This window comes from Notamacropus eugenii, chromosome 1 (assembly GCF_028372415.1).
Source record: "Notamacropus eugenii isolate mMacEug1 chromosome 1, mMacEug1.pri_v2, whole genome shotgun sequence".
NCBI lineage: Eukaryota > Metazoa > Chordata > Mammalia > Diprotodontia > Macropodidae > Notamacropus > Notamacropus eugenii.
In genome coordinates, this window is record NC_092872.1 from 271,198,677 (window position 1) to 271,215,768 (window position 17,092).

At 38.8% G+C, this 17,092-nt stretch overlaps 1 protein-coding gene and 1 long non-coding RNA gene across 2 annotated transcripts in view; one reads left to right on the plus strand and one right to left on the minus strand.

Moving 5' to 3' along the window:
* Positions 1-13,136, plus strand: part of LOC140517548 (uncharacterized) — a 26,949-nt gene extending 13,813 nt beyond the window's left edge. The window contains exons 4-6 of the long non-coding RNA XR_011971635.1: positions 7,937-8,019; positions 8,894-8,997; positions 12,050-13,136. This is a non-coding gene — a long non-coding RNA (uncharacterized lncRNA). The remainder of the gene's footprint in view (positions 1-7,936; positions 8,020-8,893; positions 8,998-12,049) is intronic.
* Positions 13,137-13,432: 296 nt separating this feature from the next.
* Positions 13,433-17,092, minus strand: part of UBE2D1 (ubiquitin conjugating enzyme E2 D1) — a 36,503-nt gene continuing 32,843 nt past the window's right edge. Inside the window, exon 7 of the mRNA XM_072628914.1 lies at positions 13,433-15,872. Coding sequence (XP_072485015.1) covers positions 15,827-15,872 — 46 coding nt within the window. The 3' untranslated portion in view covers positions 13,433-15,826. The remainder of the gene's footprint in view (positions 15,873-17,092) is intronic.

Consider the following 17,092-nt stretch of genomic DNA (forward strand, 5'->3'; position numbering starts at 1 on the left):
TACTCTTTGCTCCATTGACATTGGCCTTCTGACTGTTGTACTTACAAGATACTCCTTCTCTCAGCTCCCAGCATCCTCTCTATCTGCCCCCTATGCCTGGAATGCTCTCTCTCTTCCACTCCTACTACTGACCTTCTTGGTTTCTTTTAAGTCCCAACTAAAACCCTAGCTAGGTCCTACAAGAAACCTCCCTAACCCCTCTTCATTCTAGTGCCTTTGCTCTGTTATTTCCTATTTATCCTTAGCTTACTTTTATATGTATACATGTATGTGTGTATGTGTGTCTGTCTGTCTCTCTGTGTCTGTGTCTGTACATTGTCTCCCTCATTAGATTGCAAGCTCCTTAAGGGTATTTTGTGCTCCTTTTGTGTCCTTAGCACTTAGCACAGTGCTTGGCACATAGTAGGTACTTAAATATTTTATGCAACGATTGACTTCACAACAAAAACAATCATCTAATGAACATATATTCATGAATCCTCTATCATTCAGTGAAATCCTTTGCAAGGTGAAGAAAATCACTTTAATTTGTCTCTTATGTAAGTCTGGATTTTCATATATTGAGTTTCTATAGAGCAGGGCTCTCCAGAATAGTGTTTTTCTTTTAATTTTTAATTTTTTGGTCTCCAAGCCATTTCATGGCCTTGGCATCTATTGAATGAACTCTATGCCCAGGAGATTGTTTTTCAAAATGACTATGCCAAAAAATAGGTTATAGATAGTTAATAGTTCCCAGCAGTGTAAATTAGCTTATGAATTATTTCTCAACTTAAGCAAAGCTTCCATGCAATCTTAATGAGAAGCACATTGTGGGTATTTTTAGATACAGCTGTAGCAGCATTATACAAAATAAATATAGCCTTTTAAAGATTTCAAGCCAATTCTATGAGTCAGCAGAAAACCAGGACAGACAAAAGCTTAGCTCTAATTTTATGGAGAGGTATGAAAACCTATTAGGCTCCCTGACTTTCCAGCCAGAGTAGAGATCTGAATGCAGACCTGAGTGGGTTGTAGACTAGGATTAGACCATAGGATATATGAGAGGCTGTATGCTCCACACCACATGAGGCAGCTGAGGACCAGAGAATATAAGAAAGGGTTCCAAGGTCACATGACTAGCAAGTAGATCTGAGATTCAAATCCTGGCCTCTCCAACTGCAAATCAGGGGCGAATTCCATCACAACATAACACCATCTAACAGAATCACATCAATGAACATGGATACTTCAATTCAATATGTTGAATTAATTAATCATTCAATTCAACAAGCATTTGAGTGCCTACTATATACAACGCCTCTGTTAGGTGAAGGGGAAGCAGACCAAGATGAAAGAAGAAGCACCTGCCCTAAGGCAGTTTACAATTTACTAGATTAGGAATTTTCACAAATAAGTTGTCCAAAAAAAGCATTTATTAAGCACCTACTATGTGCCAGACACTGTGCAGAGTTCTAAGGATACAAAGAAAAGCAAAAATAGCCCGTGCCCTCAAGGAGATCACAATTTAATGACAGATTAGAATAGAAAAATAGGGGAGAAACAACTTTTGAAATACGAATCATGTTCCCAACGCTGATAAGGATAAAAGTCTGACAAAAAAATGTTCCTTGCAAGAGACAAAGCATGCTGAGAATTCTGACCAGCAGACAATCTTAGCTCCTTCACAAACCTCCAGTGCTCTGGAACAATCAGACAGATGGATCTGTGACATCAGCTGGCATGAATCTAGGCAAAACAATTACCCAGACCTTGCAGAAGCATCCAAATGTTACAAAATCATCTTTTAGAATGCAAAAGAGAATGACTCCTGGAGAAAAACAGCACCCTTGAGCAATGACTTTCTTTCTAAGCCTCCTCCCCTGAGTATTACATCTACTTCCTGTGGTTAGGATCATCTTCCTTTCTCCTTAGCATGGCTTGGTAAATTCAAAAGTGGCTTCTTGTTGGAACCCCCCCCAATTTACTTCTTCAACTCTACTTTACTATCCAAGCATTCTTCCATCAGCTTCTCTCCTATTTCCATTGCAGCCACATGGGTGTTGGCCCTCTGATATACAACGGGATGATTGCAGCCTAGGTCTCCCTCTCACCCAGTTACTTTGCATGTCCTCACTAGATATTCATCTTTCATCATGCCACTCCCCTGCTAAATCACTACCAGTATTGACGATGAGACTATGAGATCATCCAGGATAAGGATCTAGGTCCTCCATCAGGTGGTTCCATCTTGCCAGATCAACCTTTGCTCTCACTATTCCCAATGCAGAGCCTTGTTTCCACTTGGACCATTCTTCACCACCATCATGGTGGGAGCAAACCATGATTCTCACCTCATGCTATTTCCCTTTTCTGGGGTGTCCTCCCCTTTCCTACCTAGTTGAGCTCATGTGGTGAATTGAAAGGAGCAATAGACATGGAGTCAAGGAGATCTGGATTCCAATTCAATTTCAGATACTTAGTAACTTTGTGACCCTGGGCAACTCACTTTTCCTATTATATGGGGATAATAATAACACAGACAATAAACCTTGTTAAACACCTACTATGTGTCAGGCACTATGCTAATCACAGTGGATACAAAGAAAGGCAAAAACAATCATTGTCGTTGAGGACCTCCCAGTTATCTGCAGATAGTTTGGTGGCACAGGGGATAGAGAGCTGGACCTAAGAGTCCAAATCCAGCCTCAGACACATACTATGTCACCAAGGCCAAGTCATTTAATCTGATTGCCCCAGTTTCCTCATCTGTAATATGAGGCTAATAATAGCACCTACCTCCCAGGACTGTTGTGAGAATCAAATGAGATAATATTTGTAAAGTACTTAGCACAGTGCCTGGCCTATAAAATGCTAGCCATTTATTATTTTTATTCATCTGATGGGGTGATAAGGTGCAAAGAACTATATACAAACAAGTGACATACAGAATAAATAGGAAATAATTTACAAAGGGAAGGCACTAGAATTAAGAGGGTTTGGAAAAGGTTTCCTGTGGAAGGTAAGATTTTAGCTGGGACTTAAAGGAAGCCCAGAAGGAGAGATGAGGAGGGAGAGCATTCTAGGCAAGAGGGACAGGCAGAGGAAAATGTTTCACAGGTTATTGTGAGGATCAAATATGGTAATATGCATCAAGCTCTTTGCAAGCCTTTAATCTCTAGGTAAATAGGAGCTCTTGTTTTTAGCCAACAGTCCAAATACCAGACTGCCACCATGAAGCCTTCTGTGACTCACCCCAATCAGGGAATCCAAGAATTACAGCTGGAAAGGACTTTTGAAGTCATCTTGTCCAACTCATTGATTTTACAGATGAAGAACTGAGGCCCAGTGAGGTCAGGTCACTTGTCCAGATAGAGTAATAATAACTATAATAATAGCCAGCATCTATATACATTTTATGGCTTATAAAGTGCTTTTCATGTTATCTCATTTGGTCCTCACAACAACCCTATAAATTGGAAGCTATTATTATCCCCATTTTACATAAGAAATCAGGGTCTAGAGGTCAAGTCACTTGTCCAACATCACAGAGATATTAAGTGACAGAGTCAGGATTGGAACCCAGAGCTCTTTCCAGTAATGGTAAAATGTCTGTATTTTGGCCTGGTTGTTTTATGGGCTTACATCTTGCCTTCCCAGCAAGGTTTGCAAATTGAGAAAAGTCTTTTCTTAGTTTTTTTGTGTTGTTGTTCAGTCATTTTTCAGTTGTGTCTGACTCTTCGTGACCCTATTGGGGGTTTTCTTGGCAGAGACACTGGCATGGTTTGCCATTTCTTTCTCCAGCTCATTTTACAGATGAGGAAACTGAGGCAAATAGTGTTACATGACTTGCTCAGTCACCTAGCTAGTAAATGTCTGAGGTCACATTTGAACTCAGGTTTTGACTCTAGGCCACAGTGCCACCTAGCTGCCCCCTCGAATTATGCTAGAATCAGTGTGAGCACTTAACATCTGAATAGAAATACATCCTATGCTAAAGAAACTCAGGACTGAATTTCCTTAACTAGCCAAGAGGGCTTTGGAAAAGACAGAGACGGAACTTGGTAGTTCCAAATCTGAAATAAAAACTTGAACCAGTCGTATTTGAGTTTCTGTTAATAGTGGCATACAAGTAGGGATAAGCTAAAGGCAGCTAGAACTGCCTGGGAGAGCTGATTATTAAATTTTCAATGTGACCATTTTTACCCTGGAAATCAGCAAACGCTATAAATCAGGGCTTGACTTATTGTTTGGTTGATTGTCTAGACTTAAAAAGGTCATGGAGAAAATGTTATCAATGCAGAAGAAACTTAAAAATGTGTCTTTTGCACCCTTTTTTGGAGATCTGATTGTTAAACATCTACCAGCACACTCATACATACATGTTTTCTTAGAAAGAAACTCCAGTCACCAAGTACTTTGGGATTTTAGTTGTACGGGACTTAGGCTTCACCTGTGCATAGTTTGGATCAACACAGACCCTGTTCACAGGTACTTGAAATGAGAGGAGTTGATTGGTATTAATTGAGATGAGAAGGGAGGCATGGGGGACAGCCCTTTTTTTTTTTTACAGGTTGTTATGAGGATCTGTGCTCTGTCTCCCAGAGCGCAGAATCACTTGAAGAAGCTATCCATTCTTGCAAGCCACAAGGGACCTTTCTTGTAAATTACTATAGACATACTTTTTTGATTTAGTAACCCACAAAGATTAAATGCAGCTTTCAAAACTGCCCATGCTGATGTAGCACAAAGCTGGATCGATGAGTGGCGCGGTATTTACCCCAGATGCAGATAAAAACTAGAACTATGGCTCTCTCCCAGACCCACCGGGGAGGAATCAGCATTTACAACTGATCAAGGGCAGAGGGAATAAGCATTTCTATTACACCTGCTATATGACAGACATGCTAAGTACTTTACAAATGTTATCTTATTTGAGCCTTATGACAACCCTGGGAGGAAGGTACTGTTTATTATCCTCATTTTACAGCCGAAGAAACTGAGGCAGATAGAGCAATTTGTTCAGGATCATAGCTAAGAAGTGTCTGAGGTTGGATTGAACTCAAGCTTTCCTGACTTCAGGACTGCTAGACTCTCTCCACAGTGCCCTGCTTTACTCTTCTCCCTCCCCTTCCACTACTTTAAAGTGATGCTTTGGGGTTGGCAAAGTGTTGCAGATACCCTTCCCTTGGAGCTTCCCAATGATTGTGCCATAGGTATTGTTATAACCTTCTTACATGTGAGGAAACTGGAGCTCAAAAAAAGAGTGACTTGGTCACTGTCAGTATTCCCATGGGAGGTGCCAGATGTTGGACCCCCATATATCAACTGCCCTTTCCACGCCATCAAGTCCCTAAACTCAAATCTGTCTTCAGCTTTCTGTGATCTAATGACCTAGAAGCAAGTCATGCCCCTTCCGTGCATGCATGCATACATATATGCATACATACATATATATGGATGTGTAACATATGTCTACACACATATGTACATACACATGCATACATTCTCTGGACAGTGTTTGAAAGAGCAGCTGTGGAACAGTGGGAGGAGCAAGCAGTAACTTTGGAATCAAACTGATCTTTCACCTTACTAGCTATGCAGCCATGAACAAGAAGTCACTGTTACAAAGCCAATGCAATTGAGATCAGAATGGAAGCAGAGAGCTAGGAAACAATTTTTCAAGCTAGTGTCTCTGATAAAGGCCTCATTTCTAAAATATATAGAGAATTGAGTCATATTTATAATTGATAATTGGTAAATGATCAAAGGGTATAAGCAAGCAGTTTTCAGATGAAGGAATTAAAGTTATCTATAGACATATGAAAAAATGCTCTAAATCACTATTGATTAGAGAAATGCAAATTAAAACAACTCTGAGGTGCCACATCATACTTATCAGATTGGTTAATAGAACAAAACAAGAAAATGAGAAATGTTGGAGATGTGGGAAAATTGGAATATTAATGCATTGTTGGAGTTGTAAACTGATCCAACCATTCTGGAGAGCAATCTGGAACTGCTGAAAAGGCTATGCTATAAAACTGTGTATACCCTTTGATCCAGCAATACCACTCCTACGTCTGTATCCCAAAGTGAGCATAAAAAAGGAAAAAGGACCCACATGCACAAAAATATTTATAACAGCTCTTTTTGTGGTGGCAAAGAATTGGAAAAGTGAGGGGTTGCCCATCAATTGGGGATATGGTTGAATAAGCTGTGGTATATGAATGTAATGGAATACAATTGTGCTACAAGAAATGATGAGCAGGTGGATTTCAGAAAAACTTGGAAAGACATGAACTGATGCTGAGTGAAGTGAGCAGAACCAGGAGAACATTGTTCACAGTAACAGCAACATTGTACAATGACCAACTTGCATAGACAGCTTTCCCCAGCAATGCAATGATCTGAGACAATTCCAAAAGACTCATGATAGAAAATGCTATCCACATCCAGAGAAAGAACTATGGAGTGTGAATGCAGATCAAACACACTATTTTCTCTTTTTTTGTTGTTTTTTCTTTCTTGTGGTTTTCCCCTTTTGTTTGTTCTGATTCTTCTTTCACAATATGACTAATGTGGAAATGTATTTAATATGAGTGTACATGTATAGCCTATATCAGATTGTTTGAATCTTGGGGAGAGGGAGAAAAAAAATTTGGAACTCAAAATCTTATAAAAGTGAATGTTGAAAACTATCTTTACATGTAATTGGAATAAAATAAAACGCTATTAAGTGTGCGTGTGGGGGGAATCTGCTGTTAATATTTGTGTACCTTGGTTCCCCCATCTGTAGAATGGAGGTATTGCCACCTCCCTCCTAGGGTTATAGAAAAATTATAAAAGGATCAGATGAGCTGTGTAAAACAACTCCTAATTGCCAGATAAACTCATGAAGAGACAGCCTGGTACACTGGTGGGGGTAGGGAAGGGGATTCTGGCCTTAGAATCGGGAAGCCCTGGGTTCAAATTCAGCCTTTACCACAAGGTAGCTAAAACCCAGGGCTAATTTTACTTAATCTCTCAGTCCCACAGGTAACACCCTCAGACTAAGGTATAGATGACTTGCTGATATCTGTGCATGAAAGGAAAGCACACATTCCAGAATCCCCTACACTGATGAAGTCACAGGATCAGATCAAATGAAAAAAAAAAGTAATTCTTAGAGTACCACAGAAACTTGCTGGTACATTCTAGGCCAGTGGTGGGGAACCTGTGGCCTTGAGGCCACATATGGCCTTCTAGGCCCTTGGTTGTGGCCTTTTGCCTGAGTTTGAGTTTTACAGAACAAATCCTTTCATTAAAGGGATTTGTTCTGTGAAGTTTGGATTTAGTCAAAGGGCTGCACTTGACAACCTAGAGGGCCACATATGGCCTGAAGGCCCCAGCTTCCCCACTCTTGTAATCTAGACATTTAATGGTGACTATATTATTATCTATAGTACAAGGCAAGAAACAATATTCATAAGAGTCATGAGAATGCCTGAAAAGACATGGGTTTAATAAAAAGGATATGCACCTTAAAGTTTCCTGGTTTTAAATGTTTCTGTCTAGTCACAAATCATAATTTACATACGTTTCCATCATAGGAAAGCACTGGTTTTACCCTAAGTGAACCATAAGAAACAAACAAAACTTTCCTAAAGAATTTTTTTAAAAAAGGCAACTTTCATTTCCCCACTACAAAAGATCCAAGGAAGAACAAAAGAAAATCAGTGGTTTCCAGGAACTTGATATTAAACTTCGACTATTCCAAAGGACCTAAATGCTTGGTTTTCTAGGAAATTTCATATATGTCCAAATTGATTTTACTCATTCATAGTTTCCTCTCATATTGTTGCACATTATGTGTTGATAGAACAAGTATTCTAGTGTGCTATATTCCTAGCCAGAGTATAACACTAAATGACAGACGCTTGTCATAGTTTCTCCCTTTCCTTCTGCAATTCCCCCACAGTCTTGACAACTGCCTTGCGACCCAAGGGGGAGACTCTTCCTTTTGGAAGAACTTCCACCTGAGGAGAGGCATTCTGCTGACTGGTGAGTATTCTTTGGATCATTATTTCAGGACAATCCCCACCAGGCTTCACTTTAATCCATCTCCAGCCACCTTTTCCACAGCTCGTCCATAGCTATATGTCCTTTCCTTCCTCTCTCCTGCAACTGTAGAACTATAAACTATGCAAGATTAAACCACCTATCACTTTTCTTGAATGGGGAATGTCAGTCTATTTCCCTAATGTTCCCTAACAATCGAGTTAACTTTCCAGACAAAAAGTGCCTTTCTCAGACGAACATCCCCATGAAAAAGTGACTTCCTTAAAGGCAGAGACAATCTTTACTTTTGAATTTTATCCCCAGGACTTAGCACAGTGTTTGGAAGATAGGAATGCCTTTTTTATTCATTCATTATCATGAATCAATTGCCAACAGGCCTTGAAGTGACCAGTACAGACTCACAACTAGGTGCTGAAGATTTAAAACCGAAAATAAATGTGCTTTTCCTCAGGGAGCTTCCACTGTGCACGCTCACACGTATGCAAGCACGCACACATGAACACAAACACGAAGTCTTCAGGAGATACTGTGGTCAAAAAAAAAGTCATCACACGGTGGCCAGCTTCTAGGAACTTAGCAGATAACACACGGTTTCCAGGCCGATAGCCTAAGTCCTCTAGGACCTGTAAATACTTAGGCACATCCCAAGGCTTGGATGAAGCATCAGAAAATGAGTGGGTAACATTTTTACAAATAGAAAGATAAGCTTTTATCTAATGACTCACTGATGATAGGCCTGTCAAAGCAGCAAAGGGGAAAGTATTTCAAACTCAAGGATTTACCTGACTGATAATTAACCCAAAATAAGTTTTAGGACTATGTGCTAAAGCATTTTTGTTGCTGTTTTGTCTTTTAGTCATGTCCTACTTTGTGACCCCATTTGGGGTTTTCTTGGCAGAGACTACAGATGCAAGAAACTGAGGTAAAGAGTGAAGGGACTTGCCCAGGGTCACGCAGCTAGTAAGTGTCTGAGGCTAGATTTGAACTCAAGTCTTTCTGACTTCCAGTCTAGTGTTCTGTGTACCGCACTACCTAGCTAAAGCATATCAACTGAATATTTGAGAATAAGCTCTTAAAATATTTCATATTAAGAAATTTGTATTAAGCACCTTTATTTGGAGGAAGGGGTTCCAGACCTGTGATTTTAGCTGTGTAGGAGGCTGGATTCATATTGAAACCCCTCATACCAGGATGAGATGATGGCTTCCTGAGTCAAAGGTAGCTCCTTATTCACTGTGCTTTTAACCTTTTCATTATGTGTGTGTGTTCATCTTTTGTTGCCGAAGAAGACCATGACATCAGAGAAATAATGACATGACTTGCATTTGACTTTGTTTTGAGTGAGGGAGGGCTGTGCAGGTCACCAGCCTCACTTCTCCTCCAGATCCATCTGAATCCAGTGACCAGATATTCATCAGGATGACTAGAGATGACCCAGGATGAGGCAATTGGGCTTAAGTGACTTGCCCAAGGTCACACAGCTAGTGAGTGTCAAATGTCTGAAGTGACATTTGAACTCAGGTCCTCCTGACTCCTACACTGGTGCAGCTAGGTGGTGCAGTGGCTAGAGCCTTTTCATAAGGATAATACGGATGGCTAGACAGTTAAGAGATGAAGCAACTCCTAAAGGAAGACACCCAACTTGTTATTTTAAGAATTAAGCTAACAATCAGTGAGATACAAATGAAAACTTTGAGATGACTCATACTTATCCAATGGGCAAAGAAAGATAGCCAAAAGGGTGACGAGACAGCATTGGGAGGAGTGAAGACAAGTTATAGGCAGAGAGGCTGCTAGGGGGCGCAGTGGATAGAGCACTGACCCTGGAATCACGAAGACCTGAGTTCAAACTTGCCTTCAAACACTGACTAGCTGAGTGATCCTGAGCAAGCCACTTAATTCCAACTGCCTCCAATAAAAAATAAAAAATCATAGGCAGAGCTGTGAATGAGAACATTTTGGAAAACAATCTGGCAATATGAAGTTACCAAACTGATCTATACCCTTTACTCAGGGTGCTCATAAGAGAACTATAATTCTAAAGTTTAAAAAGGGGGAAAAACCCCTATTCATATAAAACTATGCATCTCTGTATGAGTAATAACCTGTGGATCAAAGAACTGTGGGATGGGCAAATCATGGTATATGAATGTGGTTGTGTTGTAAAAATGGGCAAACATGGAATACAAAGCACATTCCTACCCTCATCAGAGTAAACACAAAATACATCAAATGGAAAATGATGGTTTCTAGGAAGTAGGGGAAAGCATTGTGGCTAGGGGATGGAGGGGTTGACCTCTACACCCAGAAGGCCTGGATCAAGGTCTGCCTCTGACAGGGACCCTGTAGGACCCTGGGACAACCACTTGCTCTCACTGCGCCACCTAACTAAGACCAAGACTTGGAAACTGCAGATCTGTGTTGGTACAGGGAATTTCCTGAACTGAGTTCTCCATACCAATTGAAACCCCAACTGAAAAAACTTTTTTACCTTTCCCTTCAGTTGCATGAACTGGTAATTCATTATTGTTCTTTTCCACATTTGTTTTCTTGGAATTCAGACTGAAGGCAAAATCAGAATATATATGATGAGACATATTTATGTGTATATACATACATATATATACATTATATATATACACACACACACGTATATAAATTTGTAGTGGGGTGGGTTTATTAGCAAATGGAAGCAGGCATTATACTACCTTTTTTTGTTGTTAGTAGAAAAACTTGGTACAGACTTTCTTAAAAAAGCCATCTGAAAATGTCCAAAAAATATCCCTACCCTTCAACCCATGATTCCACCACTTTTATCCTAAAGGTATCATGAAAGATGGGTAGGGGGTAGGCTGCAGCTGCACAAAAAAATGTACAGAAGTTTTTATCTGTAATAACAAGAAATTAAAAAAAAAAACTTTGTCCAACCATTGGGAAATGGTCAAATTACATCCATATGAAATCTCATAGCAGTGTTAAGAAATGCTTCAGTGGATCAGGGATTCACTTCACAGTAGTCAGCATAACTCATCTATATTTCCTCACTGTATGCGACTGTCCTGTTCTCCCACAGATCCTACTAGGGGAATCTCTTCCACATACTTCAGGGATTTAGCTGGGACGTTTTTGTTTTTCGATTTCATGGGTCCAAGAACAGCACCTGGGCTGTCCATATGCTTCCCCTCACTAACTGCGGAACTGGCCTGTTCCAACTGGGCATTTCTTGGACGATGTTCCTTATGGCACTTCTTAGGCCTCGGTCATCATTGGAATATAGCAAACCTTTCACATCCTGAATTGGTCACCCCTTAGATCATCTGCAACTGATTCTTTGACGTTCCAAGATTCATGTACCTCCAAACGTGCAAAAAGTGAAAATTAAGAACATAAGAAAACACAGAAAGACATACATACAAAAAGATGTATAGCATGAACACACATAAAATAGAACTGTACACATCACAGGGGGAAATACAAAGGTCACAGAGCTTTGGGAGGGCTTGAAGTAGGCAAAACAAACATGGTTTGTTGTGATTTATTTGGTTAATTCCATTTTGTCATACACACATAGTATGCAATCTTTTTCCCAGAGAACTGAAAATCCTTGAGGCAGAGTTGAGGAAGTACAGGGCAGAATGCTGCATGCACTGTTGGATACAAAGTATTATTTTTGTCTCTTGTTCTTTGTTATAAGTCGGGGATCAGTTCCTGGGGAAAGAGGAAAAATCAGGGCAATGAAGGAACGTATTCAAAAATAGCTGTAATGTGAAAACAATTGACATCCATAAGTCTGATTAAAAGAAAAAAGGCTCTGAAATGTATAGAATATTTTAGGACTCTAGTTTAAGAAGTTAAAAAAGCAAAAATGTTTTATATACATATATACACACACACATATGTATGTATATAGTTTAGTTATTTCAGTTGCATCTGATGTTTTGTGACTCCACTTGAGGTTTTCTTGGCAGATACTGGACTGATCTGCCATTTCCTTCTCCATCTCATTTTACAGATGAGGAACTGAGGCAAACAGGGTGAAGTGACTTGCCCAGGGTCACACAGCTTGGAAGTGTCTGAGGCTAGATTTGAACTCAAAAGGCTGAGTCTTCCTGACTCTATGCAATGTGCTACCTAGCTGCCTCTGTGTCTATGTATGTGTGTGTATGTATATGTGTGTTTTTACAAACTAAATAATTTGAAGTTGCAGTTTAATGTATTAAGATTCTTTGAACTGTATATTTTTAAAATGATAATACTTTGCTTTTAAGATAACTAGAACTTTCTGGTATATTTGTAAATTAACTATGAGAACTTGAAATATGTTCAGATTGCATCATGACAAAAAAACAAAGAGCTGATCATTCAGATTTGCCAATGTTCTCAACTTGAATTCCCTACAAATATTATACAACTAGTGATTTTTGGTCCACCTCAAAAGCTGTCCAGAGTTAACCAGGCTGGCTTTCGAATCAAGTCCAAATTGGCCATAGACTGTCTTGGTTCACAGGAAAACTTAATTTCTCAATACCTCCTGCATTTTAAAATAGGAAATTAAGACCAGTCTTCTGTTAAAAGCCAAGGATTTGATCAAGCATGAAGAGAAACCAGTAAGATGTAAAGAAATTATTTTTCTTTTCATGATTAGTTGAGTTTTAAGAAAGGGAACAAATTCATTTGAAGCTCAGCTACTTGCTTTCTGCATATTTCTGTACATCACTGATCAATGTGGGTACCTCAATAGTGGTGGTGGAATCAGAGAAGTTTCATTTTTCCCCATTAAATACTCTGCCAGGAAATATCTGTGACAGAACAAAACCAAATCTGCAATCCTATCTGTAATTATGTTCGGTACTAAATAAAGTAACAGAAATCTCAATCACATTAGAAAAAAGTCATCTAGGCAGTTTTAAATCTTTAGATATTACATCCCTAGCAATGGGACCAAAGGTATACTCACTCTTTCTTCTCCCCATGCCAATGATTTCCACCTCAATACCAGTAGGGGTAGGGGGAAAAGGGAGTCAAGTCTTGGGAGTCTAATATTGTTTTTATGTGTAATTGGGGAAAAATAAAATACTCAATAAATAATTTTTTAAAAAGACTTAGGAGTCTAGAACCTCCAGAAGTGGGTCCCAATACCATGTTGTTTTTAAAAAGTCATTTGGGTCATTTCCCTTCTGTTCCACCCAATCACAAAAGGGGCCCTTCCTTTGCACCTAGAAAGCTGCTCTTTGGAAGACTGTTTATGTGACCCAACATTATACCACTGCTAGGTTGTGAAGACCTTTTCACCTGTCTCCATTTGACAGATAGGTTGGTGACTTTTTTCTGTATAACCCAGAACTAGTAAAGCAAAGGAAGAGAATTTAATTGAGTAAAGCAAAGGAAAACACTATTTTGTCAAGTTTCAGAAACTTTAATGCAAGAAAAAAAAGATATTTCCATAAATGAATGTCACAAAACAAAAGCTCTAAGGATATTCCAGCCAACAAAGTCCTTTACTACCAAAGCAGATTAATTATCCAACCCCAGTGAGGCCAAGAGTTTCTTTCTAGCTACCTCAACCCCATTTTAAATTCAGTGAGAAAGTAGCCCAGAACATAAAGTATCTTTCAGATGACTCTACCATGAATACTCAAAGGATGAGGTGGTTTTTTTTTAAACAATCACATTTTAAGTTTCCATTTCACAATTCATTTAAATATTTTACATACATTTATAAAACACATGACATCTCTATTTTTTTCATAAGCTTATTTGTGCTGTAACTTTCTATCCAGAAGATAGCCAACTGATTTAAATTATTGTCATAAACCCATCCCAAATAGGTGTACATTTATAGAACCACTGCAACACTACAGGAAAAATGACTGTGTTAAAGACATCAGGCGGTGAAAAAGAAAACAACACCAACAATAATCATAATAGCACCTTGGTGTAGGGGAAATAGCACTGGCCCGAGAATCAGAAGACCTGGGTTCAAATTCTGGCTCTATCACTTCCTTACTGTGTGACCGTGTGCAAGCTAGCAGTCCTCTCTGAACCTCTGTTTCCTCATCTGGCCAAGGGGAGCACTCACTACCACTTGGCCTGCTTCCCCTCATGGGCTTTGTCATGAGGACCAAATGAGATTATGGATGCAGTGCTTTCAAAACTGTCACTCACTAGACAAATGTAAGTCGTTACGAGCTTTTAAAGTCAAATGATTAGAAAATTTATTGTCTTCAAAGTTTTCATTATGCAATAATGAAAGTTTGACACAAGTCAATTGGGGGCTTTGAAGCAAGCTACTCACAAAAATAGACTCAAACATGCATGATTTTAGTGTCTTCTTAAAACTTCTCTAGTAAAAAATCAGTTTAATTCAAAATTGAGAATCCTTTTCTAAAATACTATATTAGTAATTCTATGTTAAATATTGAGGATAAAATGAAAGTTCAGTCTATTGAACAAACTTATTTTTAAAACATGCACCTGTAGACATATATTAAGTTTGACTAATTGATTAAACTAGGCCTCATGTCTACAAGTGCTATACTCAGGGTCCATCCCACAGGCCTGCCATAACAGTGAAATCATTTTCTACAAGAGATTCCTTCTGGTTCTCTGATAAACAAACAAACCGCCTCAACACCAGGATCCATGACAGACCCACAATATTCTGAATTCTGCTCTACAGCAAGAGAGTTACAGGAATTATTTGTTAGTACAATGATTTCCTGTAATGGGATGCTAATTTAATGTCAGACAAGATTTATACAGGAAATGTAATAATAACAAATGAAAATTAAATACATGAACTCTGAATAAGGCAGACCTTATTTTCAAAATTTGGAGTACTCCTCATCAACAATTTGCATGCAAAACTATATACAATATTCAGATCCTTTCTCATAGACCTAGTAATGAGACTTGTTGTAAAAACAGGCATGACAAGTAATAGAAAAAGCATTTTATTTATATGGAAAAAGCTACAGTAAGATCTGTAAAAGGTCCGTGAGAATATTATATTGCCCGTACGTACGAAAAAAATCAAATGTGAATAGCAACAAATAAAAAGTTACATATCTTCCTACTTAGCAGTGCAATTAGTTCACATTGCAATAAAATTAAGTCAAGTATGCAACAAAATCAAAACAAGTGTTTCTCCATAATCAGCATACTGAGAATTACAGTGTAAAAGATCACGTTAAGTTTGAAGAATCTGCAATCAGTCTACGGAATATCCTAAGCAAGAGAAGGAGGCAAAGCGTTCATTTGTTTCATTACTAGCAGTTGTATTTTGTCAATACTGTGCACAGGAAGAGAACGTCTAATGAGTTGACTTACATGGTAAATAAAATATATTTAGTCTATACAGTAAAAAAATACAAATTATATAGTGAGCTAACAAAGAATGAAATCTGAATACAGATTTATAAAACTGACGACATCTTAGACAAACACATACAGTATCTCATGTAAAAACATCTAGTATCAGCAAAAAATAATTTGGTTGCTTTACAACTGCACTGTGGGTCTTGTAGGCTGAAGATGCAGATGTCCATGTATCTTAAAAACCATAATAAATGTCTTTTGCAAAGCATACAAAAGGATAAATACTCTCATCACAGTCTTTAGGTTATTTTTGGAAGTTTGTTTTGTCTTGCTCCAGAAACACATTTAAAATGGGTAAAAATCAAAGGGTCTCAGGGTACACTGGAACAGTAAACGGTGCTTGATTTACTTCTAATATTGAAAAAACCTAGAATTTACAGTACTCTGGGATATAGGAAAAAAATCTTCCAATTTACATTGCATATTTCTGAGTCCATTCTCTCGCGTGTCTGTTGTATCTGCGGGTATACAAAAGAGTCACAGTGAATATATGTGAACATATGTTGTATCCTTTCAAAGGCTTTATACGTAAATGTCCTTCACTGGAATCCAGCATCAATCTGTCCAAGGCCAAATGGCAGGGAGTGCATCATTCAACCCATGGAGCTACAAAATCTGAAACTCGACTTGTTCCCAAAGCTAGATGGACTTCTCCACTAACTTACTGGAAATCGGGATGTTACAGTACCAATTAAGACAAAATAAAGAATTCACCTTCCAGAGAGAAATCAGTTTATTAGATCAGGCACATGAAAGCCTGTCTGTTTTAGGTCAGGGACTGTCTGAAACCTGCCCATGAGCAGTGCTAGGGGCACCAGCACCTAGAGCAGGCTTCTTGCAACCCCTGAAAAGAAAATACCAAGATGAACCCACTTCGAAACAGAAGGCTAATTTCTGAGGGGTTTACTTGTTTGTTTAAAGATCTGAATTCAGGTGAATTCAATTTTTCTTTCTAGGAAGTGAATATGAATATATGCTCTAAATAATCCAAGGCACTGAAAACTTTTCAACATGTAACACCCCAGGGGCAGAGGACACTCGATAACTGCTCGCCGACTAGAACCTTTATTAAAATGTATAATAGTAAATGGAAGGAAACATTATTTGTTCTATGGGATGGCTCTTGGGAGGGAAAGGGAAGAGGATCCTGGGGATAACTATAATGATGTAAGAAACAGGAGGCAGCAATAAAAGTGTATTTTACAAATAGTAAAGGGAAGGGTACAAAAGGGGGGACCATAGAATTAAGAGCTGAAAAGGACTCTGGCATCTATTCCAACCCCTTCCTTTTACAGGTCAAGGAAACTAGCCTTAGATCCCAGTGGCAGAACCGGGACCAGAACCCAGGTCTTCTGGAAGCAAACCTTAGGTCTTTCTCCTCTATACCACAGGGCCTCTCATTTTGCCTGACTCCACATATATAATTGATAGCAAATGGCTTGCCTTCCCAAGAAGGGGCAAAAGAGAGGGAGAGAGTTTAGAACTCAAAACTTTAAGAAACGAAAGCTAAGACTTTTACATATAGTTAGGAAATATCAACAACATAAATAAAGATATATTGGGGGGGGGGGGGGGGAGGAGACCAAACAACAGATACAGAAAAGAAGGCAAAAATACCCAGTAAAACAAAGAAAGGACGATGAAGAAGAAGCACATTCAAGCCATGTGTAAAGAGTTG